We start from the raw sequence: 26,464 nt of genomic DNA, 5'->3' as shown, positions 1-26,464 counted from the left end.
ACTAAAAAGTCGGCCATGTCGTAGTTTTAGTCCTGCGGCCTTTCGCCGTGCACTGCCATGCTGTGCCGGAGCTCCGCCCCCGTCCCCATTATAGTCAATGGGGACGGAGCGGCGGTCCGGCGAAATAGCGGCAGGACGGATCCGACAGGGTGAACAGCCTGTCGGATCCGTCCTGTCGCTAGTGTGAAAGTACCCTAAGGCTGGGTTCACACAGGCGTTGCGGGAAAAGGTGCGGGTGCGTTGCGGGAACATGCACAATTTTTCCACGCGAGTGCAAAACATTGTAATGCGTTTTGCACGCACGTGAGAAAAATCAGCATGTTTGGTACCCAAACCCAAACTTCTTTACAGAAGTTCGGGTTTGGGTTAGGTGTAGATTGTATTATTTTCCCTTATAACATGGTTATAAGGGAAAATAATAGCATTCTTAATACAGAATGCATAGTACAATAGCGCTGTAGGGGTTAAAAAAAATATAAAAAATAATTTAACTCACCTTAATCCACTTGCTCGCGCAGCCGGCATCTCTTCTGTCTTCTTCTTTGCTGTGTACAGGAAAAGGACCTGTGGTGACGTCACTCCGGTCATCACATGGTCCGTCACATGGTCCATCACTATGGTAAAAGATCATGTGATGGACCATTTGATGAGCGCAGTGACGTCATCAAAGGTCCTTTCCCTCACAGATGAAGACAGAAGAGATGCCGGCTGCGCGAGCAAGTGGATTAAGGTGAGTTAAATTATTTTTTATTATTTTTTAACCCCTCCAGCGCTATTGTACTATGCATTCTGTGTTCAGAATGCTATTATTTTCCCCTATAACCATGTTATAAGGGAAAATAATAATGATCGGGTCCCCATCCTGATCATCTCCTAGCAACCGTGCCTGAAAATCGCACCGCATCCGCACTTGCTTGCGATTTTCACTCAGCCCCATTCACTTCTATGGGGCCTGCGTTGCGTGATAAACGCACAATATAGAACATGCTGCGATTTTCACGCAACGCATAAGTGATGCGTGAAAATTACAGCTCATGTGCACAGCCCCATAGAAATGAATGGGTCTGGATTCAGTGCGGGTGCAATGCATTCACCTCACGTATTGCACCCGCACTGAAATCTCGCCCGTGTGAACTCAGCCTAATACTCTTGTATAGCAAACATATAATGTTACTAAAACACAGGGGGGCTAAGCAGATTTTTCATTCAGGAGTCCGACATTACGATCCTGACACAGATATATCCTTCATAGTGAACATGATCAGATCAATGCCTCCCACAACGTTACTGAACTTAACAGCTTAAAGGGCATCTGTCAGCAGTTTTGTACCTATGAGACTGGCAGACCTGTTACATGTGCTGAAGGCATCTATGTTCTGATGCACCCTCTGCACTTTGATTGACAGGGCCAGGCAGTGTAATCACCACCACGCCTGGCCCTGTCAATCAAATAGGAAAGGTAGTGGCAGCTGCAGAGAGAGCAGAGCCTCTAGGTGTAATGGTAACGCCCTTGTTGCTCCCAGAGGCTCATTAGCATTTTTAAAAACATAATTTTTCTCAGCAATGCGGGCACATATGAACATGGGACCAACACAGATGCCTTCAGCTGCCAAGCGCACATATAACAGGTCAGCCAGTGTCATAGGTACAAAACTGCTGACAGATTCCCTTTGAAAGGGAATCTGTCAGCAGTTTTTAGCATGCTAAACCCCATGATAGAGGCAGCAGATTAAGGTCTCTGCCTGTACTAGAAGGCTGTTTGTGAGACTCGGCAGCGCAGGCCTGTGGAGAGGCCATACCGGTCGTGTCAACCGTGTGCCCCTGATCTGCAGATAGCTTGGAAGGAGAACCGCCATGGCCACCTGTGAGCTGCCACTATTGCAAGTAATAATTAAGTGCCGTACCTGTGCGACCCCATTTGTGGCCCTTACACTGGCGCATCTCAGTAAAGACTTGCATTGCATCTAGTCTGCGATATACTGCGACTCATCCTCGCTGGCTTTCTGCTCGGTTGCTAGATGTGCCATCAATAAGGAACACCGAGGGGTGGAGCATGACAACATTACAAAGACGGCCATGCCCCGTCCACTCAGGTCCTGCATTAGGTGCAACAGGTGCAGTTTTGCTTAGTGTGTTCCTTAAACAAGACACCATCTGCCTTAAGTACTTTTTTAGGATGAAGATTGCTTGCTCGAGCCTCCTATCTACAAAGTGACACACTAGGAGCAAAATCTGGGGAGCCGCACTGCATAATACATAAAGCACGTAGAATATTCCTGACTTACAAAGAGAAAAACTTCCATATATTTTATAATTTTCCCAGTCACTTCTGTAGTCTCAATTCCCACGTCGTCTCGCTTCCCCCTTGTAGCAATTACTTTGCCTTTCTTCTTCTACAGCAAAAAAAACCTCCAGAATATTCCCCTGTGGCTCCTCAGCCCTTCACTCGAGCAAGGCGAGGGGAGCCGGATTTTTAAGAACAGTCTTAAAGTCTTAAGTGAATCTGATTTAGTCTCCACTTACAGCTCAGAGATGGGATGAGGGACCGACCTTAAAGGGGTTTGCCCAGGATTAGAAAGTCATGGCCACTTTCTCCCAGAAAGATCGCTGCACCTGTCCAATAGTTGTGTCTAATGAAGAGAACCAGGGTGAGCTGCAATACCACACACAACCACCAGACAGGTGTGGTGCTGTTTTTGGAAGAGAAGCCATGTTTTTCTTCAGCTACATTAACACAAACGTATTTTGTTTTACACGGACCAATTTATTTAAATGGATCTGCAAAAAATGCGGACAGCACACAGTGTGCTATCCGCATCCGTATGTACGTTCCGTAGACCCCCAAGAAAGATGGAACATGTCCTATTCTTGTCCGTTTTGAAGACAAGGATAGCCATTGTTACAATGGATCCACAAAAAAACAAAAACAGATGCCATACGGACGTCATCCGTTTTTTTTTTTGTGGATCCGCAATACAGATACGGTCGTGTGAATGTAGCCTTATCTTGTAAGAGCCCTTTAAAGGAGGGATGTATGAAGGAGAAAAACATGGCTGCTTCCTTGCTTAAAAATTGTTATTGTTATTTATGGGTTGTGTACGGGAATGCAGCTCAACGTTTTGGGGCTGTTCTGCAATACCAGACACAGCCAGTGGAGAAGAACGGTGCTGTGGGGCTGAGCTGCAATACCAGACACAACCAGTGGAGAAGAACGGTGCTGTGGGGCAGAGCTGCAATACCAGACACAACCAGTGGAGAAGAAAGGTGCTGTTGGGCTGAGCTGCAATACAAGACACAACCAGTGGAGAAGAACGGTGCTGTTGGGCTGAGCTGCAATACAAGACACAACCAGTGGAGAAGAACGGTGCTGTCGGGCTGAGCTGCAATACCAGACACAGCCAGTGGAGAAGAGTAGTGCTGTGGGGCTGAGCTGCAATACTGTCACTTGGTACAAGTCTGCAGGTAACTGATTGCACATCTCCTCCATGCTTTTACCTTTATGTCGTCTCATTTTTGACACCATAAGACTAAGCACGAGCGGGTTGGGGTATATGCTGAATTGCGTTATGGATTCCGTTACCACGGACCATAACGCAATTCCATGACGGAATGCCTTTAGAGGCATTCCGTTTTTCATTCTGTCATAATAGAAGTCTATGGACTGCAAAACGGATACGTCCAGTTTCCATTATGCAGGAAAGGACTCCTCTGCATAACGGAAACGGGACGGATCCGTTTTGCAGCCCATAGACTTCTATTATGACAGAATGAATAACGTGATGCCTCTAAAGGCATTCCGTCATGGAATTGTGTTATGGTCCGTGGTAACGGAATCCATAACGCAATTCAGCATATACCCCAACCCGAACTTCAAAATATAAAGTTCACTCATCCTTACATAAGACTCCTCATACCTCAGTGGCGCCTCACATTTCAAGAAGAGGCACTAACATACTTACACTGCGTGTGGTTCCTTAAATCTCCCCACTTGTTGGATCTGGTACATGAGGTCGCCTCCATTGACATATTCCATCACAAAATAGAGGCGGTCCTGCAAAAAGTGACAGAAACAGGAGGCGCTAAATCTACCTGCACAGAGAAAGCCCAATATAACAAGCCCTCAGAGCTGCATTCATTGTGCTGCCTGAGTAATAATCAATATACAGTGAAGCTGGGAGCATCCATGGCAGCTGTTCATCTCTTACCATGGTCTGGAAGCACGAGTGCAGCTGTGTGAGGAACGGAGGCTTCCCGCCGAGGGCCAGCACCCTCTTCTCCACCATTGTGCATTCAACGTCGTCGTCCTGGATCACCACATCTTTCTTCAGGATCTTTATTGCATACAGTTCGTCGGTCCCCTTCCTTTCTGCCAGTATCACCTGTGATTGGAGAAGGAGACGCTATCAAGTGAAGCCTTCATTTCGAGAATAAAACGCAATTTGTTTTGCATCCTTCTACGGAAAAAAGGCACGGCAAAGTTGATGGAAATGCATGGAGCTTTCATAGGACCATTAAAGCAGAAAATTGAAATGTTCCGATATGAATCTGGCAGTCCTGATGCACCATTTACCCGAGTTTCCGAGAAAAAAAATGCTTGCATTAGAAAAAACAATATTCCAGCCACATTTACAAAAGCTTAAAAAAATTAATTCAGCCACAGACTAGAGTGCCCCCCAGTGGAGGAGCAGGTGTCACTGGGCTGAGCCGTATTCCTCAGGGGTGTAACGACAGGTCGGTGGCCTATTTTGTCAAAGCTTAAAGTGAACTTCCACCTTTTATCAAAGTGTCATTTTTAGGCCCAAAATTCTGCACTAACCCATTTCTTATTAAATTATAGTACTTGGAGACTCTATATTTCTGATACAGAGCTCCAAATCCCCTGCATAGAAATACAGATAACATGTTGGCTGCCTGAAGCCACCACTAGAGGGCACTTTAGAGCTGGAGCTAAAGGTATAACAGTATGCAGTAAGCTCCCCCTAGTGGTGGGTGCAGCTAACCAGATTTTAAATAATGCCTAGGCAGAGGATTTGGAGCTCTGTACCAGTAGAGGTGGCCACACACCTGCAATAGCTGTTGGGACAAACACTTGCACTCATGCATGTATGGTTTAGCCAAGTGTGCAAGCGTTCTTAATGGGAAAGGTGAATACGTCGCTGTCAGAAACCTCTAGCGCTGGCTCATCTCCCTTAAGAACAAAGGATCAGGCACGTTGAAATTCATCATGTCTGACCCCCCCCAATTGCCCAAATGAACATCGGGCAAACATCTTAAGTTGATCGATGCCATCGAAACAATCAGACTGAGCAACGTTGGCCAAATGTGAAACAGGTCCACCTTCAAATGGAGGTCCAGCAACTACTGTATGAAGATATATTCAGAAGTTACCCAGCACAGGACTGTGGACCCGTTTAGATTTTTAAAAAAAAGAATGATATTTAAAGGGTGCTCCAGGATTTTCCTATTGATGGCCTATCCTCAGAATAGGCCATCAATATCTGATCAGCGGGGGTCCAACAACCCGAGCCCCCACCAATCAGCTGTTATCCAGCAGCAGAAGTATAAAGCGCCGTCCATTGTGCAGTGGTCGGAACTGGTAACTGCAGCGCTGCTCCCATGGAAGTGAATGGTAACCAGCTCAGTCCACTACACCATGGATAGGGTTGAGCAATGGAGCTAGTCTGAAACAGCTGGGGGGTGTGGGATGTCGAACCCCTCCTTTTCAGATAATCGTGGCTTATCCTGAGGACAGGCCATCAATATTAAATATCTGAACAACCCCTTTAAGGGTGGACACTCCCTTTAAGCCTGCCCATTACCCTAAGGGCTCATGCACCCGGCCATTGCCCAGTAGTGCCTGTATTGCGTCCCACAAACAGTGGGTCCGCGCTATATGGGCACAGGCCATGTGCACACCAGATCACGGATGGGGATCCATTCACTTGAATGGGTCCACAATCCGGGAGATACGGTGCGGAACGAAGGCACGGATCGGAAGACTATGAAGCAATATGGAGTGCTTCCTTGGGTTTTCTGTGCATGCACTCCTTTTTTGCTGTGCGGACTGTAGAATATGGATTGCGGACCACATTCAAGTGAATGGGTCCATAGACAGCGGGCACGCGGTAGGTGCCCGTTCATTGCGGACGGCAATTTGCAGTCCGCAGCACGGGCAAGGCTGGCACACGGTCGTGTGCATGAGCCCTTAAGCCAGAAGAAGATAACATTAAAGCTCTCAGGAGAAACCAAATGAAAAAATTTCATGTAAAATTTCGCTTTAAAAGTGGTAAATTTTTTTCCAGCCAACATAAAAATATAGCGGACGTTGCAGTCTCTGTGAAGACGACGGTTATCGGTGATCAAAGTCAGAAAAGAATAGGAGGGAAATGATAGAACGGCTGGTGGCGCGCTACCTGCGAGCTCTCATATAACAAGACAATGGACCCAGGTGAGAAGCAGCAGATAATCGCACCTCGCAGCCCGCATCCCTCGAAACACAAATTTGCATATTTATAATGTTCTGCCACCCGCTCTTCTCGCTGCCTTGCAATAATGTCTCCCTTTATGTTTGCTCAATTAAAGGAGAGAATATGAGGAAGAGCGGCCATTCTTCCCCCAGCTGCTGCACGCCTCCCCCTGGCTGGCAGATTAGGTGCGCGCCGGCTGCAATAAACAGGACAAGCTCCGTTGATGAATGCGCTCACCGCCTTTGTTTTCCACATTAAAGTGCTCCAATTCTAGCAACCGGCCTGGAGTAGAGCTTTTGCGGTATGGACTCTTTAACCCCTTTGCAGGTGGGTGTCATCGTCACGGCTGATGGAAGGGGGAGGCATCACGTGTGTGTGTGTGTGTGTGTGTGTGTGTGTGTGTGTGTGTGTGTGTGTGTGTGTGTGTGTGTGTGTGTGTGTGTGTGTGTGTGTGTGGGTTATTTTAATTTTAATTTCATTTTCCTTGGATCTAAAATCCTCATCCCAATGCGAACAGATGTGGGTTCAGCACAGAACACAATTAACATATGTAAATGTACCCACCTCATTAGGGAGACTTACGGCAATAAAAGGAGGATTTTCCTAGAAGAACAGGTGTAGCGGGCTAAATAAGCCAAACACAAACTCTTTTCATGCACAGACGGCATATAGGAGGCGAAAATATCAAGTGAACCTCCAAAAAGAGACGTTTTCATATATTAGGGAACTGGGAAAAAACAGCAATACTGCAACTGAGTTTTTACATTATAAATTTTGTGACGTCGTGTTGTTTTTTTGGCATAAATAACGCAATTACTTTACTCCCTGGGTCAGTACGATTACAGCGATACCAAGTTTTACTACTTTTGCACAATCAAAACCCTTTTTCTCAAAAAAGGAGAGCATCTTTTTGCATCGTCACGTTCAAAGACCCACAACTCCTTATTTTTTTTTAAAGGAGCTGTGTAGGGGCTTGATTTCTGCGGGATGACTTGTAGTTTACATTGATATCATTTTGATCGCTTTTTATTCCTTTTTTTGGTGGCAAAAATAAACTTTTTTTTAAATAGGGTCAACCGTACAGTATAAATTCAGTTATTGTGTAGGGTGGGACCTTCTTTCAGTGGAAAAAGGGTGTATTTTCTTTTTTTTTTACTTGGATTTTTTTATTTAGTTAATAAAACTTATTTTTTTTTCTTTTTTTTTTACTTTTTGACCATTTAATAGCCACACAAGGGGACCATAATAGACAGCCTTTTGAGCGCTTCTAAAATGCATTGTACTGTTCATGCAGTGCAATGTATTTTACTATAAGTTCTTTACCGACATTCACCAGCAGGCAGCACCTGAGAGGTACGGCCTGCTGGGACACGATGGAGGCAGGCCTGGGGCCTTGACTAGTCCCCGCCTGTGTGCAATGACATTTTTACCCCGCAATCTCATTTGTGAGGTCATAGTGGGAGGACAGAGGGAGTCTGCTCCCTCTGTAACCACTTACACGCCGCAGGCGCTATTGCCTGCGGTACCTAAGGGGTAAAACGACTCGGATCAGCACTTTCGTCGGTCCAGGCCCTTAGAGCAGCAGCGCGGCTCTCATGGGGGCGCAGAGCCCCTGGTCTCTACTGCACAGGAGACCTGTGCAGTGCTTAGACTGGGCTGCCGTAGGAAGGTGTTTTGCAGTCACTAAGGTATATAGTACCCATAGCGGTTGTCACATAGGTTTCCGGAAAGATATGGGTCACTAGGAAGAGTAAATAGCGGTATCGCTGGGCCTGCGCTGCTTATCTGGCATGGGATTCTGGATGAGCAGTTTGGAATGTAAAACTAAATAACTTTTATCTTGAAGTCTAAGCAACCGCAGGAGCCTCCAGAGGGGTGGAAGGGCATCCCTTTACTGGTGTTTTTGGGACAATAACACACAGTGTCTTCCTTCAGTGATTTGTTTCCTTACAAAGGACGCGGGATCTGCGCTGGAAACCGTTTAAATTCATCACCTCAGCGGATTTCAATGGATTGTGTTTCCAGCCCCAGTGGGTGTTCAGGGGTCAAGTGAACGGCACAGTCCAAAGAGTATATTGATATTTATTTCCTGAGCCGCGTCCCCTTCTCCTCTCACAGGACTGCAGCTGAGAAGAACGTCTTACAAACAGAAAGGAGCAAAAGGTTTTTATTTTCTTCTTTTTTATTTCACCGCAGCTGCCTATAGACAAGCAAGAAGAATGGCGGCAATAAAAAAAAACACGGAAAAGATGAGGAGCAAAAGACCAGAGACAATAGGAGAGGGTAGACAAGCAAGAGAGGGAAAGAAAGAGCGAGAGAGGAATAGAGAGATGATGAGAAGAAAAGAAATGGAAAGAAAGAATTAAAAAATGCATTCACGAAAAAGAGAGTGAAAAAAACTGATCAAAGAGCACAAGAGAGCAGACAAGAACAAGAACAGAAACATGCGTGCAGGAAAGAAAGAGAGAGAAAAGAAAACAGATAAAAAAGCTGAAGGAGCAGAGACAAGAACAGAAACATGCGTGCAGGAAAGAGAGAGAAAAGAAAACAGATAAAAAAGCTGAAGAGAGCAGAGACAAGAACAGAAACATGCGTGCAGGAAAGAAAGAGAGAGAAAAGAAAACAGATAAAAAAGCTGAAGGAGCAGAGACAAGAACAGAAACATGCGTGCAGGAAAGAGAGAGAAAAGAAAACAGATAAAAAAGCTGAAGAGAGCAGAGACAAGAACAGAAACATGCGTGCAGGAAAGAGCGTGAAAGGAAAGCAGACAGGACGAGTGCAGGCACAGAGGGTCAAGTGACAAAGCGTGAGCTCAGAGGTGAGAGTACGAGTGCTCAGAAAAGAATGTGAAAGAACAAATGAGCAAGAAAGGAATATAAGGCCTCATGCACACGACCGTGGTATGTTTAGCGTGCCGCAAAACACGGATGGCGTCCGTGCGCATTCTGCAATTTGCGGAACGGCACGGACAGCCTTCAATATAAATGCCTATTCTTGTCCGCAAAGTGAGGACAAGAATAGGACATGTTATATTTTTTTAGCGGGGCAACGGATGCGGACATCATTTGCGGCCCCATTGAAGTGAATGGGTCCGCATCCGAGCCGCCAAAACGGCGGCTCGGATGCGGACCAAAACAACGGCCGTGTCCATGAGGCCTAAAACAGACAAAAAAATAGGAAGAAAGTGAACAAAAAAAAAAGTGCAATCAGAAAAGAGTGGAGAGCGCTTGAAGGAAAGAAAATAGAGGAGGAGGAAGACGCAAACGCAAGAGAGCATGAGCACGCTCAGAGGTGAAAGAAAGCAAGTCTGCATGCTCATTGGGCAGAAGAAGCATTAAAAAACGTAGAGCAGCTCCGAGTAGAGGGGGATCATTTTCCAGGGTTGGCACCTTTTCATTTCCGTGAGTCTTGTACCCGTTCACAGCATAGTTCTGTTGCATCTCACTCACCTTCCCAAAGCTTCCTTTGCCCAGCACCTTCAGAAAATTGAAATCGGATACTTTCACTCTGTCTCGGTTACCATTGCTGTCAATTTTGGCCACTGGATTTGACACTTTATCTTCCGCTGCTTTGTTGCTGGGACCAATTTTGGCTCTCTACAAAAAAAGAACAAGGGTGTGACTCGCAGTGATGTGCAACAGACGGTTTTGTTTTCTATTGTCATTTCATAGGTTTTTATGTTCAACAAAGGAAAGCCAGAAGAATTCAGAATTCAGCTCTGGATGCGACTGTAGCATTAGACGTAACATGAAGCACATGGCCACCTTTGCAACCAGTTTCTTTTTATTGCTCGAATGCATGTTAAACAATAAAACCGCTTTGCTAATGGTCTCGATTAAAAATGTTCTATTGCTTTGTGTATGCCGCCCCTTATGCAGGCCTGTGTGTCTCCACGGTAACAGACTACAAGCTCTATGTAGTCTGATCCTGCTGCCTCCTTTCCATCCGTCCTCTACTTCTTGGTAACACATTCTGAAGGTATTAGCAAGACGTAGGGGATAGACAGACAGAATAAGGGGAAAATGTCAAAGCGGTACTGTGCACAGGGGTATATCCCCCCCCCCTAGTTAATTCCTCACCGTTTTCAAGATCTCTGAACATAAACAAGAACGTTTCCACCACTGATAGCAAGCAGAGGCATAAACCCTGGCCATGTCCTCCCTGACAGCTGAGGGTTTGCTACAGTGTATTAATACAGAATTCTCTGTAAGCTAAAGGGCCAACTTGATCATTATTATACGACACTTTCGTGGCGTGAAAAACTCGCAACTTTTCCAACAGCACTTGCGCAGTGCTGTTACTCCGCCAGCCTAGCCACTTTTCTAAAAAGGGGATGTGGAGGGGGCCGGACACATTTATCATCTTCTATCATATTCCAGTTTTCATGTATAGATTTCCGATTAAGTGCACGGACTGCCAGATGCTGCACCGCGTGGCTATGATAAATCCACCCCATGGACTTTTTTTTTAGGCTTTGACTGTAAGCAAGAGAGTTTCCATTCACTGAAAGCAACCGTTACACTTTGTCGCTTTCCGCGGGCGGCCATTGAATAAACCATGAGAACTAGCAAAGTGTTTTATGTTAGTCCCCATATCAGCTCCTCCTGACTACATAGACACATTCACAACAGGAAAGTTGTCCGGGCATGCTGGGAGCTGTAGTTTTGCAACAGCTGATGCGACCTCTGCTGTAGGGAGATCCTCCGAGTGCGGATAGGACATTTGTCAGCCTCCATGTGCGGATCACTCTGCCATTGCAAAGTTGCGGAGCCCCTGCTGTGCCGCTCTAATTGCCTGTACGGTAGTGTAATTGGCAGGCTTGGGCTTTTGGACATGGCGCGCTCCTGCTTATTCCTCTTTTAATTTCTCAAGAAGCTGCCATATTGAGAGAGCAGCAGAGAGTTCAGTCTGCCATGAAATTCCATTAGCCTGATTCGGAGCTCTTCAATTTGTCTGTTGCTCACAGCTCCCGCAGATAACAGGCTCCTGAGCAATCTCTCAGTCACAGCTCCAGCTAATTTGTTATGGCAAGGCTGTTTGCACCCCTTTCAAGGTCACCTGCAGACTCGGCTTAAAGCCCCAGCGCCGTCAGACACCACGCAAACAATATACGGCGCTTAAATGCCTAACAAATTATTACAATTATTGACAATTCCCCTTATTCTGCAAGAGATCACAGCACGGGATGCTATATACTGCTTAAAGGGGTTGTCCCATGAGTAATGTAAAACATGAAAATCAGACATCATGATAATTTCTTTCTAACGAAGCTGGAACCGACCCTGTACCTCACGTGGATCCAGAGATCCGCCCATTTATTGCTCTACTAGATTTATATCAAGCTATCAGCTCAGGGGGCGTGTCCTTTCTGCTGCAGCTCTCTCCCTATCACAGCTCAGGAAGCAGTTGAAGGATGGAACTGAGCATGTGCGGCTATTTCAGTGAGCAGGACAAAGAAATAAGAAAAAAAAAACAGCAGGTGGCGCTATACATATACATTTGAATAGCTCAGGGACTATACTAAATTTTTAATTATATGCAATTACAAAAGTATTCAGATCCAGGTGCTGGTTTGAAAACGGCAGAATATTTTTCATGGGACAACCCCTTTAAGGGTATCAACACATTTGCTTCTTAGGATGTGACATCTCAGACATCCATGCTTGCTTTTGTCCTAACTGCCCAGTGGTAGGCACAGGATAGTATGCAGCATGGCCACAATATTCTCTAGTGCCCAGTGGTATATACATAGCCAACGGTAGAATGCCAACTTTCTGTGCTGAATAATTTTCTTGGTCGGATTTCCATTTTCCTGATACAAAAGCTCCAAATCTCCTGTACAGACAGATAAATTATGTTACCAGCAGCCACCACTAGAGGGTGCTCAGGAGAAGTTCAACGTATAAACAGTATGCAGTAAGCTCTTAAACTCCCTCTAGTGGTGGCTACGGGTAATCAGAACTTTATCATTTAGCTCTATGTAGAAGCTGAGAATTTGGAGCTTGGTATCGGGAAATTGAATGCCAACGGTTGTCAAGAAACAAAAATAATTTTGGACGCATTTCGATTTAACAACAACAAAAACAAATTAAAATCTGGAGGTTCTTAGAACGGAAAATACATGGGGGCAGGGCCTTCCTGCCATTCATAGCAATACGTTTTTGCGGCTCGGATGCGGACCCATTCACTTCAATGGGGCCGCAAAAGATGCAGACAGCACTCAGTGTGCTGTCTGCATCCGTTGCTCCGTTCCATTGCTCCGGAAAAAAATATATAACATGTCCTATTCTTGGCATTTCTACAATGGGCCGCCTGTTCCGTTCTGCAAATTGCGGAAGGCACACGAGCGGCTTCTGTAATTTGCGGACCGCAAAAAACTTAATGGTCGTGTGCATGAGGCCTAAGGCCGCCAACCTGACGTAGCTGTATTTGCATCCTTTTATCATCCCCATATCCAACACCCCATACAGCGGCACGAATGCTGTATTGTCCTCATCTGCCCATCACCAGAAGAAGGAAACTTTCACGTATCTCAGAATATGCTCGTTCCCCTTTTCATGTAAGTTTGGGGTGGAAACGATCCCCGGCCCATTCTCTTTGATATCCGCCATCAAAAGACATGTTCCGCTTTTATACTGAGTAACAAGCCGCCACAATGTTTCATGAAGACAAATTGCTTTCCATGCTCAGAATGTGCCAGCGTGCCCTTCAACACAGGCCGCCTCTGGAGCTGCCTAACAAGGGTTCAGGGGTTTTTAAAAAAATTTTTTTTTTTTAGATTATTTATCAAGACCGGATCAGGAACTTCAAACACCCATCCACTGCCTCTCTGCCGGGAGCTGCTGCTTAAATAATGTTCCTGGGGATTAGAGACCGAGAACTGAGGCTGATCTGACAAGCTGCAGAGCGGAGTCCCTCGCTGCGCCTTCCCCACAATGAAATATTCATCTGTGATGAATTCTGACAGCAACTTGGAAATCTGCAACAAGAATACCTGCTGCTGCACAAGGCTGGAGATCCAGGGCTACCACCACGCAACCAGGGAGCAATGGCGACCAGAAAATTAACCTCCAGCTGGTTCTGCACATTATGCTTTAGAAGAAGTTAATAGATGCAGCAGAGCAGAATCTGTCTTTGAGCTGTGTATTTCACTCACTGTTCCATTTAAAGGGGTGTCCTGGTTTTGCTTAAAAGGGATATTTAGGAGAAAAACATCAATGTTTTATTTTCACGAATAGCACCACACTTTCTGGTAGTGCTGCATTCAATTGAAAGTGGCCAAACGGCAATGTCAGAGTTAAAGGGGTTGCGTCATCTCAGACAATGGGGGCATATCGGAGCCGGCAAAGTCCCGGACGGCGCACCTGCTAGAAGTTTGTGGATTAAGTTACTGATGGGTGTTACGGGCTGGGGGCGTGTTGCTGCACAGTCTGACACTGTAATGTATGCCAGGTGATGCTGTAACACCCCGGAGTGGTGTTAACACTCCTACACCCTGCTACTATCTTTAATGGTCTAACCTAAATGCCATCTTATGTATTTCTGTCCAGGTCCTCTACCCTGTGTATCCCTAATCTTGTTATGCAACTGTTTTATTACTACATGTAATGTGCCTGGTTCACCAGCAGGTGGCAGTGCAAATGGCAGAGCTATAGTTACAGAGAATGGAACTCACCATTCTATTCTCCCCCTTTGGGTAGAAGTGGGCCAGTCCTGCTTCCTGGCGGAAGGGTGGGGCAGAAACTTCCAGTTAGTTCTAAGCTAGACAGGAGAGGAGCAAGTTGGGGCACGTTCAGGCATGCCTATGCCAGCCGGAGCACCCTAAGCTTTGCTGGCCATGAAGAAAGATGTCTGGAAGCCATAGGGGCCAGAGGAATAGTTCTTTGGCCTCCACAAGAGAAATCAGCAAGAGGAAGAGTTCATTGGCTGAAGATAAGTTTTATTGAGTGTCAAGAGGGGAATAACAGCCCAAGGCACCTCATCCAAGGATACCAGAGCAGATCAGAAGTACAGAAACCAGACTAAAGCAGAATTTAGTGCAGCATAAGAAAGCAGAGTTATTTAAGCAAGCCTGTAAGTACAGCAGAGAAAGAGAGAAAGCAGAGTTATTGAATTTGCCTGCCAGTTTATGCTAAAGCCTGCTGGAACCGAGACAAAGCCTGCCAATCATTTGGATGAACGTTTATTCAAGTAAAGCTGCTATTGAATTTCACCACAAGGTCTGGACTATTTTTCCTTCGTTCCTCAATTATTCCCCCTTTATTTTGCTTTGGAGCCAAAGCCTGGGGTCCAGCAGTATCCAGGTAAGAGCACCGTGACACATAAAGAGAGATTTAGCCTGCACTACACCACTCGGCATTCCTACTACACCTGGGACGCTATAGAGGCCCTGGAGGGAGGGCGCGTTGCAATGCCCCATCTGGGTGTCTGGGAAAGATATTCAAATTAGCCTTCCTAAACCTATCTGATGGCGGCAGATGTTAGACATGATAATTTGCATATATTTTTTCCCAGAAATCAAGAGGAGCATTGTCTAGCCTACAATAATCATGTATATCAGAAGGTCTCCATAATAGAAATAGTACCCACCCAAAGGTTACCCCTAAGGCCTTGCAACTAGAAAAGTTGTCCTCATCTGCTTTTCTCAGATTTTCATACTGAAAAGATCAAGTTGCACACATCCTGTGCACCCATACTCTACATACTAGGGGCTCTCCGCAATGAGAAAGTACCCCTTAGACAAGGCATATATATTGTTGAGAAACACATAGTTGTATAATAGTCTGTCTCTCTCTCCCTCTTGTTTGTCCGAAACGAATCACAAAAAATTTGGGTTTGTCTAAATCCGAACTTTTTCAGAAGTTCAGACTGAATCACGAACTGGTGGAACCAGTAGGCTCATCCTTGAAACATTGTGTAATGTGTGATAAATTTGGTGCAAATTATGGAATTTTATACTCAAGAAATATTGACTTCACAAATTCCCCTGTTTTCCCCTTAAAGGGGTTGTGCACCTAGGGGTGGCGAGGGGGCGTTAGCAAACCGCCTCTCTTTGGCACACCTGCAAATGGAAGCATTCTTACCCGCTACCCGTTGCTGGCTCCTGGCTCCTCTCCCTGGCCTTGGCTTCTCTGCTAGCCTCCCAGATCTAAATTTCTGCTTCTCTTGCATCATATCAGATAGTCGTGTTATGCAAGGGAGGGCAAGGGAGAAGCGGAGGCCGGGGCGAGACGGAGCCGGGAGCCGGGGAGCCAACGTTACGAAGCATTTATTTATGCTTCCCGTCTCAGGTGAGACAAAGAGAGAGGGTTTTGCCAAAACCACTACCCCCGCCCCAAAAGGTGGACAAGCCCTTTTAGAGTTTTCAAAGGCTTTTCAATTGTACCCAATCTAAGCAATCCTCTGGCAATTTACCTGCACCGATACATAGTAACAAACTATGAGGACAGGAGAGAGATTTGTGCTGCTAATGTATTTAGCTCACAGAGGATTGTCTAGACCGGATACATTATAGCAAACCCTCAGCTCTGAAAAGTCACCAAGCCTCCACATTTAGGTAAATCTCTGTGAGCCAAATACAAGAGGAAATTTCGAGTTATCAGAGGGTTAGGGGCCCTCTTCAGGACCCTCATCTAGAAGTTGGGGGTTGGCTACAAAGAGCATCTCTCTTGCTGGAGGAGCCAACATTGTCTGTACATTACACAGAACGGTAATACTTTCTTTACCCTGTGGGGGCACTGCTGGGAAAGGGAACACTTGCTGGTGAGTTCCCCACGGATTGCAGGTGCTAATCTTGTGCAATAAAAAGTTGTTTTCATCTTCAAGCTCTGATTTTTGAGAACGTAGAAATAAAAAAATAAAAAAAAAAAGCAATCCGTGTGAAGATTGATCTCTTATTTCCTGAATGACAAGGTGAATGGGAGAAGTGTATAAAAATAGCCTTTTGATCACAGACTACGAGCCGCCGCGCTTCTGACAACGGGCGGCACAAGGCGCATTGTGTAAAATTTCCAAAGCTTCTGGTTACCATGGAAATAAATATTCCTAACACGTGCGTCAGAATAAAAAGTGCCGCCTTTCCCGCCGCTTGCCCTCAAATGACTCTTGTCGTCAGAGATGTCTGCGAATATACAGAGCATGACGGGAGTTGAAGTTTTCTCAATGGCAGGAGAGCCACGAGCTAAGATAATCAATCGTTTTTCATTTTACAAAGCCTCTTCTTAGAAAGCCGATCAAAAAACTTAAAGGGCAACTCCACCCATAGGAAACACTGACCTTGGGTGAGTAGTATAAAACAGCCAAGTATTACCAATTGCTCCTGTCATCTAATAATTTACCTGTAGTTAGGGGATCAGTTCGTAAAACTAGACTGTATTGCTGTATTTTGTGCTGCTAACAAAAAGGGGTGGGGCTGTGACAACCTACGAGGCATCGTCATATATATTGTATGCACGGACAATTTCCATTGGGTTGTGTCTAGCATTTCTGCTCAGTGCTACTGAATTGAATGGGGCTCAGCTGCAATTCGACATGTAACCTGTGGACAGGCGTGGAGCTGTTTTTGGAAGAAAGCAGCCATGTTTTTCTAATCCTCACAATTAACCCTTTACAACCATTATTAAAGGAGCATAGTGGCCATAACTGATGTCTGAGATCCCAGACCCTCACCAAGTCCTCTTGGCCACTCTGCAGCATTTAGAGGGGTCATTCAGCCCCTTAAAATGTATTACCAAAGGCATAAAATGCTATAAAATAAACCTTACCGATCCCCCATCGCAGCTTCCCCACCAGTCTCCGTAACCTGGCCTCCAGCAACGGTGTTTCGACATGCAACCGCTGCAGCCAATCAATGACTTCAGTGGTCCGATATCTGTGCCACAGATGCCAATGGTCCTGGAAATGGAGCGGAGCTTGCTGCAGGTACGGAGCAGATTGGTCAAATTTACCCCAAAAATGGGTGATTTGTGGACGTTTAAGGTAGTCTAGGGGCTGAGCTTACAAAAAAACCCGAATTTTATTGGCAACTATGATCATCCTCGATGGAGGCCGCGGTACGGAGACCAATGGGGGAAGTGGGCCCGTTTGTTATTTTATAGTATTTTATGCTTTTGGTAAATAAATAAAAACATCTAGGGACTGGACAACCCCTTTAAGGGAACTTAAAAGTAACACTCTCGGGGATGGGGTAAAGAAGCAAGAAAGGCCAAACCCTTTCACCCCCCTGACTAGCATTTTCGCGAGCCTATTTCACAAGCTACAGAATGATCATTTTGTCACAGAGTCACCCAGGCTTCATAGAAAATGCACAGTCCCTACCGCATGGCATTACTAGAGCGATTTCTCCGTTTTCTACGGAGACTGAAGGTAGAGAAGAGATTCTGATTGCCCGGTCACTGGGGTGACTGCGGACGCAGCTGCCCCGATAAAGCAAGGGAAAATGAACTCATCAAGGAGACGAGATTGACACGCTACCTCCAGCTGTACTCCAGCCACCGGCCTATGACCTCTAGGAGACAAGGTGCTTTTAAAATAGACGAGCAGTAATCAAATATTAATGTTTAGCGGGCTCCGTTCAGCCGGCTGCGAGCGGGCATCACCGATAAGGCAATGCATGGTTATATATATGTAAATCCGCCATATACAAGCATTGTGCCGGCTTATCACACCCATCGCTGCCCAGTCACAGACCAGTTACTGTATTCATAGAGGCAATAATCTCAGCACTTGCACTGAGTAACTGCATTTTTAACAAGACTGAGCTGATTCATATTTCCTCTACTCACATCTAGAGCTGCGTTCACAATTCTACTGGCTCCCAGCGGTTTATTTACAAAGTGAATGGAGAAGAACATTAACAAGACAACTAAAGCAAAGGCTACTTAAATTTGTTTGCCGTTTCTATATACAGTAGCTCAATGCAAAACCAAAAGAGGAAAGGCATTCAGTGGGGGGCGGGGGGGGGGGGGGATGTACTGTACCTCCACCCCATACTGGGCCGGGGACTGTGGACTGTCAGAGCATGCTGGGGGTTGTAGCCTTGCAACAAGTTAGAGATCACTGTACTACAAAAGTCATAATATTTTAGGATCACTGAAAATTCCCCAAATTTGACGTACCTCAAACTTCTGCCGGAGCTCCTCATTTCCTTCTTCTCCCTCGGGTGGCACAGGCACATTGAAATACTCGCCCTCTTCTTGGCTGAGCAATTTGAACCTAGGAAGACAAGAAACCTATAAAGGACGTTTTTAGACTATTGGAGGAACCCACACAAAAGGCAGATATTGTTTCTCTGTGAAGTAGAGACCTAGTCCTACGAGCCCCCTTGTAGCTCCCCTCCCCAAAAAATCTACTTTCTAACACCCAGAGCTGCATCTACAGTCACCACTAGGGGGGAGCTGCCCACATATACATTCATACATCTCCAAACACTTCAATGGGAAGCTTATATAGGTCTGTAAGCAATGAGCTCCCCCTAGTGGTGGCTGGAGGCAAGAATTTTTATCATTCAACTCTATGGCTGTGTGAAGGTAGTAAGAAGGGGGTTTTGCGCCTTGTATCTGATAAACGGGGCACCAACCCCTAGAAAGATGAAATTTAAGGGTTGTCTCATCATGGACGATGGGGGCATATCGCTAGGATATATGCCCCCATTGTCTTATAGGTGCGGGACTCCGGTCCGGCCACCACCAAGCCGGCTTCCCATAGAAGTGAATGGGATCGTAACGCGCTCGGCTATTTTCGCCGGCCCCATAGAAAATGAATGGAGGGCGGCTGTGCATGCACAGTGCGTCCTCCTTCACTTGCGGGGCTCCGTTCTCGATATAGGTGCGGGTCCCAGAGGTGATAAATAGAGGACAGACCGAACCCATCGTACCATGTAAGTCAGGAGGACAATGGAGTAAAAATTATTTACTGGAGATGAGAAGAGATAAGTCTCGTCATGCAACGCAGAAGCAGAGAGGAAATGAGAATGTGGAGGATTAATGGAGGAACGTGTCTAGAGGAACGTGCAGAACCTTCATCCAGCCTTTTATGGCGGATTTCAGGAAGCTCAACTTTCTAAATATTTTCTCAGTGTATGAGAACTGGGTAGCTGTGCCCCACCTCTAGGACATGCCCTGGGAACCCTCGTCCTGCCTGGTAAGGCAGCCGCCGTCCATGCACTGGCGCAGCGCTCTCCATTCACTTCTATGGGAGTTAGCCTGCTGGTCCCTTACTGTGGCTCCCATAGTAGTTAATAGAGAGGAGCCGCAGACACGCATGACCACATCTCTATTCAGTCTCTTGTCCCCATGCCCTCTACCTTGACAAGGATCCTCTTTACGACCTACAACTACTCCCATCATTGTGATCTTACCAGCCATCAACACTGGACTTTTGGAGCTCTGAAATGCCAAATGACAGCGAACCCATGAAGTCGTTTCTGCTGGTGAGGTCCCAGTCCCATATCTCCACTGATAACCTGCGATCCTTGTCTGACTCCTTCAAGTTACTGTCAAAAAAGAAGAGAAGACACACCCGGGCGGTCACACGGAGGACGAGGCCGTGGTCCCGGACGACCGTAATCGTTAAGGCATCACTCACAATACAAAGCTCTCGTTAAATGTGGGGTTGAGGGAACATTTGATGGTTTTGGTCTTCTGCTTGCTTTCTCCCTTGGGGTCGGGGATGAGCTTCAATTTCACGTATGGATCAGAGAGTCCATTTGGGTCCATAGGAACCAGATTTCTTCCCTCTCCCACTAAAAAAGACATGAAGTAAAGAGAAATATTCAGGGACTGTGCAATGAAGAGGACCATGTTCTAAAAAGGCCTCTGCTCAGAGTTCCCCCACTATTAGGCAAAGTAGGGATCTGATAAAATGAGTGGAGGACTTAGCAACATGGTCACCCCATAAATTCAATAGGCACTTCGCGATCCAATGGGACCTCCACCAATCAGAAGAACGGAGTCCTGAAAGTGAATGGAGTGACATTTGTGCATACACATTGCTGCTTTATGCATTCTCTAAGGGGCTGCCAGACAGCCAAGTACAGGGCTCAGCTTTCTCCTGCAGCTCCAAAGATATGAAAGGAGTGGCACTGCCCATGGGCGACCCATCACTCCGGGGACTCCGTTATGGTGATCGATGGGGTCCCCCAGGTTGGGCCACCAGCAATCAGATACGGATCACCGATCCTGTGGGTAGGTGGTAAGACCTAATAGTTGGATATGGTTTCCATGCATATGTGCAGTACACAATCAGACATGCAATCTGCATCAGCACACTGCCTTGATGAAGGCGAATCCTGCGGCGCACACATGTGTGTCCTCTGCCGACTTCATAGCTGGCAAGAAAATGCATCATAGACAGTAATATGGCGACATCTTGTGGCGAAATGGAGATAATGCAGCTGAGAGGCGTCATATGGAATGCAACCTGTTTCCGATGATTTACAGCAGGCATCCTCAAACTGTGGCCCTCCAGCTGTTGCAAAACTACAACTCCCAGCATGCCCGAACAGCCTACAGGTATCAGCTTACAGCAGGGCATTGTGGGAGTTGTAGTTTTACAACCGCTGGAGGGCCGCAGTTTGAGGATGCCCAATTTACAGTATCCTAACACTAAGGGATTGTAGCCCCGGTGACCACTGCCAGCATGATATCCCGAGGAGGAGACGGAAGACTGAATCTGCTGCCCAAAAGACATTAATGTGAATTGAGAGACGTAAAGAGCTGCTGGCCAATATGGATATGATCGGGGGTTCACATACTTTTGTCCTGAAGCAGAGCGACTCACCCGCTACCGTCAGCACCTCCTTGATGATCTCAGCCTTGATGTGTATTCTTCCGCGGCGCTCAGTGTGGTCCGTCCCGCAGAGGCTGGGAACGTTCATTACACAGCGTTTGTGTACATTCATCATACATGCTGGGAACACAGAAATACACATTAGTCCGTACAGGGCGGTACAAATATCGACACTCTGGGGGCGGCTCTTTTTTTGAGGAGCTGTCACCTCTCTTGACTTGTCTATTTTAGTAACTAATCCCGAATAACTTTCTTACAACTCTGCATTTTGATGTCCCTGTGGTATTCCTCCTAGAAATTCATGAATATATGGCCAACCGGGTGTCGCCATTACTCTCGTCATAGGGGTGTCTCCCTCACAAGGACGCCGGTAGCACTGTTTGGCAATTCATCAATAAATTTCTAGGAGGAATAACAGAGAAACTGCACAGCACAGAGTTATGAGAGAAGATGCTCCAGAATTGTTGTTACTACAAGGGGAAAACTAGTACTGAAACAGACAGGAGAGGCGACGGCTCTCTTTCAAGGGGTTCTTCAGTTAGGACCACCCCTATCTTTTTGAAAGTCTGACAACAAGCAGACCCCGCACCCAGCAGCCCCCACCCTGTGATCAGAGGTTACGTCATTGACAAGCCGCTGGAAAGTCTTAAAGGGGATGTCACAAAAAGGTAATTTTTTATTTTTTTTAAGAAAAAGCCAACTGATCACTCCAAGTCCATCTTTACAGACTACCGGTGATCCACCATTTACCCTGCAATGTCCTATTACGTGACAACTTGGCCTTATAATACAGGGACCTTTTGGTTCCAATCTATGACCCTACAGAGCATCTTGAGACGACCCCTCGAAAAAGTAGTTTTCCCATTTTCTCCATAAATAAATCTTAGTCCATGTATAATGAAAAGTTCTAGGCAACTTTCTAATATACTTTGTGTTTCAATTCCTCACCGTTTTAAGATCTCTGCTTGGTGTCAGTGAATGGAGCAATTGTTGTTTAGACCCAGAGACTGAAAACCTGTCTAGATCCTGTTGTACCTTCACAGCTGCAAGGCTCGTTAACGGGGAGAGCTCCGACACACTCAGGGCGGGTTTGGAGTTGGCGGATTTAAAGTATAATACATATGGGTGAGGTTTAAAACCCTATCCACACGGATCAGAAAATTTCTGGATACAAAAAAATAAATAAATAAATAAAAAAAAAAAAAAAAAAAAAAAAAAAAAAAAAAATCGAAAAACACGCTGCTTATTCTGTTGCGGAAATGGCAGGGATTTCGACTGCAGATTTCGCCCTTTGCATGCATAGTCAGGGGCGTAGACAGATCTCATAGGGCCCCATAGCAAAACTTAGTATTGGCTCCCTGCCCCACCAATCTACCAGTAGACATGCGTCAAACACACCCAGGCAATGCGGAATGGAAAGCACAATTTCCCAGATTTCTGGTTAATTTACTATATTTTTTTTTATTAAGCAGAAGATATTTTTGGAAAAAAGTGGAATAGGAGTGTCAAAAATATGGCGCTCATTCTGAACAGCAAATTTCTCAATGCATTTAAGCCAGAGAACTGGCCTAAATACATTGATAAATCTCCAGTTTCACGTCACATTACAGAGCTGTCTGCCTGCAGCCACCACTAGGGGGAGCTCAGTGCATAGGAATTTAATGTCTTTGCACTGACTTCCCCCTAGTGGTGGCTGCACGAAAATGCAGTATTTTGACCTCTGAATGAAAGGACAGAATATCAGTGCAGGGCCCCCTTTTCCCCCATAGCAGTCACATGGTTTGCCTTTATTGAAGGTACATCACTGTACACAGGGTAAAATCCATGGAAAATCTACAAAAGCCGCAACAAATTTGCCATACAAGCAGATTTTGCCACAGTTTTACAGCAATATCTGTGGAGGGGAAAAAAAATCGGCCATATCTAGACCCTGCCTCAAGAAGCCCTGCACCTGACAGCAGGAAAGGTTATCAGTCGCTGGATGTAAACAGTTATTGGTTTCATTCACTGAAAGCCGGCACAGATCTTTACAATGGAGAGGAAGATTATTAACGCGTCTCATGGGTTTTCATACGCTTTATTTATGGTCCCCTGACTAATTAGGCATTTAGGGAAGGCGCTCACCGCTCCTGACAGGTCTGTAGGGTATACTTGTACTATACGGCGGCTTCTTTTCTTATAAGGGTCCATTCACACATCCGTTCCGCAAAATGCGAAATGGAATTGCAGAATCATACATTTCTATGGGGCCGCACGACTGGTCCGCAATTCCGATCCTGAAAAAAATAGAACATGTCCTATTCTTGTCCACAATAGCGGACAAGAATAGGCATATTCTCTTAGTGCCGGCAATGTGAGGTCCGCAAAATGCGGAACGCACATTGCCGCTGTCCGTGTTTTGCAGATCCGCAAAACATACACAGATGTGTGAATGGACCCTAACTGTGCGGTTATTCCTCCTGGAAATGTATGAATAATGTGTTACCAGTAACTGAAGGGATACACCACCTTTGACTACAGAATGGTAACACCCAGTTGTCATACATTTTCCAGGAGGAATAAAAGAGCTATAACTAATAACAATAGCAGAGAAAAACCTGAATTGGTATTACATTAAGAATGCAAGTATTTACTGAAACAGACCAGAAGATGGGACACGTGCTCTGTAAGTCACGTCATTCCAATGGCGACCACTAGAGGGCTCTGTACACCAACATATTCAGGAGAGCTGCTGCTTGCCAAGGTCATGATCAGTGCTTTCTCCATACCTTGCATGGGCTATGGCTCCATCTGCATCAAGTGTCTCAATCTGGGAATTTTACAATCACATAAAAAAAAAAAAAAGGACAACAAAATGTGCAGAGAATATTGATCTGCAGCCCGGCCCAGCGGACCACACACCGGCCTCCATTACAGACACAGACTGCAATGCAGGTGGCAGACGATCGCTCGCACTGTACTGCTGTGGGGCTGCACACATTCCTGCCACAGAGTGATGCCATGCGGTACAGAAGGACACACAGTTACAGAACACATTGTAACACCGCCCTTAAGCGATCCTTATCCCAGGTCACAGAGATAACAGACAAACACGGATACGAAAAACAGAGCGGCTGACAGCACGCGGATGGCGGCACGCAGCGTCGTCTTACTTTCACATTTCATCCCTTGGTGAATGAGGCCGTACAGCAGCGAGCCGCAGTGGTCGCAGAACGTCGGGCTGGAATACGTGTGGGTTTTAAACTTGTGCTTACTTCTGGGATCCTGGGTGTAAAAACAGAGAACGCAGTTATTACAGGCGTTATAATGGACAAACCATGGAGGACTTCCCCTTTAAGAGAACCTGTCACACTGAACATGCAGTCCGATCTGCAGGCAGCAGGAGGAGCTGAGCAGAGTGATATACAGCCGTGCGGGAAAGGATTCTGGATCATTTATAATTCATTCATTCATTGTAATCCTCGCTCTTAGGAGTCCAGTGGGCGGAGCCATCAATGTCCGACATAACCACCCGCTGATCGGAAAAGCGGGGATTAAAATGAAAATCATACAAGTCGGGCCTCATGGACACCACCGTATTTTTGGTCCCTGTCCGATCCACATTTTTTGCTGATCACACGCGGACCCATTTATTTCTACGGGACCGCAAAAAAAAAGCTGATCGCACATCGATGTCGCTACGTGCTCTCCGTATCTGTGCGGCCGTTCCGAAAATCACAGAGCAATCTGCATTGTATTGTGGACCATTGACTTCTATGGGTTCGTGATCGCAAGTTGCGGCCAAAGACAGGACGTGTCCTATTTTTTTTTTCGGGCGCAGAGGGACTGACCCGGAAGCACGGAAACAATCGGAAGCTATTCATGTGCTTCCTAGACCGTGCGCCTCCGCACAGCAAAAGCTAGGACATGTCCTATCTTTGGCCTCACCTTGCGGATCGGGGACCATTGAAGTCAATGGGTTCACACCGCAATGCAGAGTGCACATGACCGATGCCCGCGGTTTGCGGATCCGCAGTTTGCGGTCGTGTGCGTGTGGCTTTACACTGTCTTTCCCCACAAAAGGTATATATCAAGCTGCTCAGCGCCTCCTGCTTTATAACTTCGTCCGTTTCAGTCCTGGAGTCATCCTCTCCGGTCTGTTCTGCCACCTCTTATTTAAACATTAGTCTAAAAAACTGGGTGATGGCCAATATGGTTGCTGTAAGGGGGGTCACCCAGCTTTCCTAGGCTCCTGAAGGGTAAATACCTTGGTGGCCGCCTATCTTTCCACAGCACCAATCAGGACTCTAGGAAAGAGGGCGACTACCCTGTTACATCAGCCGCTTTACGGCTTCTCACCCAGCTTTCCCAGAAACAGAGTAGATGATGACTCAAAGACTGGTGTCGGCCAAGCAAGAATTAAATGGTGGCGCCGTTCTATTCAATAAAGGCTGATCATTGACAAAGTCACTTTGCAATCAAACCCCACACCACATCCGTCACAAAGCAGCTGGCAGGAAGAGTGGCTGCGCCAGCTGCCAGGAGCCGGGCACCACTACACGGGCACTTAATGTATCGGATTCTCAAATACATGTGAGAGGATTCACAAAAAGCTCAGCCCTGGCAATCTCCCAGCCCTATGCTCATCCTTCCAGGGCAGCGAGCACTTCATTAAAAACGCTTTGAAGCCTCTAATTGGAAGGCATTGCAATTTCAGAGGAGCGGAGGTGAGGGCAGTCCTCTCACAGCGGCCAGGGAGGGTACGTGATGCCATGTCTGCCTCTTATCATAAGCCACAGACGCCCACAACAAAGACCAACTTAGTCTTTTACTCTTCACATGCTGGAGAACTACAAGTCCTAAAGTGCCCTGGAGTGCACTAAGCTTACATGAACAGCCAAGTAGCCATTGAGCATAGTGAAGGGAATTGGGCTTGACTTGCTTTTCCTGACACCTTCCACTAGAGGGAGCTCACTGCACACAGAATTGACTTCAATACAGGCAGTGTAAATCCATATGCAGTGAGCTCCCCCTAGTGGTGGCTGAAGAATCCTAATATCTGTACTGTCGGGAAAAGCAAAGCTCTCTTATACAGCTATATCATGGAATAAAAAAAAAAGCACAACATTGTGGACATTAACTTAAAAAGGAATAGCATAGTGGGGTCCATTCTGTGTTTTGCTGTAGGATCCCACTGTGTACATCCTGAACGGATATCTGTAGAGGTTAAA

At 46.2% G+C, this 26,464-nt stretch overlaps 1 protein-coding gene and 1 long non-coding RNA gene across 4 annotated transcripts in view; one reads left to right on the top strand and one right to left on the bottom strand.

Moving 5' to 3' along the window:
• Window positions 1–13,514, top strand: part of LOC121009046 — a 49,492-nt gene extending 35,978 nt beyond the window's left edge. Inside the window, exons 2-3 of the long non-coding RNA XR_005780671.1 lie at window positions 6,303–6,448; window positions 13,246–13,514. This is a non-coding gene — a long non-coding RNA (uncharacterized LOC121009046). The remainder of the gene's footprint in view (window positions 1–6,302; window positions 6,449–13,245) is intronic.
• PRKCB (protein kinase C beta) overlaps window positions 1–26,464 on the bottom strand; it is a 148,829-nt gene that overhangs the window by 34,048 nt on the left and 88,317 nt on the right. For 2 of the 3 annotated variants that reach the window (XM_040441950.1, XM_040441948.1), the window contains exons 4-11: window positions 24,407–24,518; window positions 21,246–21,374; window positions 20,052–20,208; window positions 19,825–19,959; window positions 18,584–18,680; window positions 9,917–10,063; window positions 4,206–4,379; window positions 3,960–4,051 (exon numbers count right to left, since the gene is read on the bottom strand). In XM_040441950.1, coding sequence (XP_040297884.1) covers window positions 3,960–4,051; window positions 4,206–4,379; window positions 9,917–10,063; window positions 18,584–18,680; window positions 19,825–19,959; window positions 20,052–20,208; window positions 21,246–21,374; window positions 24,407–24,518 — 1,043 coding nt within the window. The remainder of the gene's footprint in view (window positions 1–3,959; window positions 4,052–4,205; window positions 4,380–9,916; window positions 10,064–18,583; window positions 18,681–19,824; window positions 19,960–20,051; window positions 20,209–21,245; window positions 21,375–24,406; window positions 24,519–26,464) is intronic. The other variant, XM_040441949.1, reaches the window with a different exon arrangement.

Source organism: Bufo bufo, chromosome 7, assembly GCF_905171765.1.
Source record: "Bufo bufo chromosome 7, aBufBuf1.1, whole genome shotgun sequence".
NCBI classification, from domain to species: Eukaryota; Metazoa; Chordata; class Amphibia; order Anura; family Bufonidae; genus Bufo; species Bufo bufo.
The sequence above is the reverse complement of the archived record's forward strand: the minus strand, read 5'-3'. Positions and strand labels throughout refer to the sequence as shown.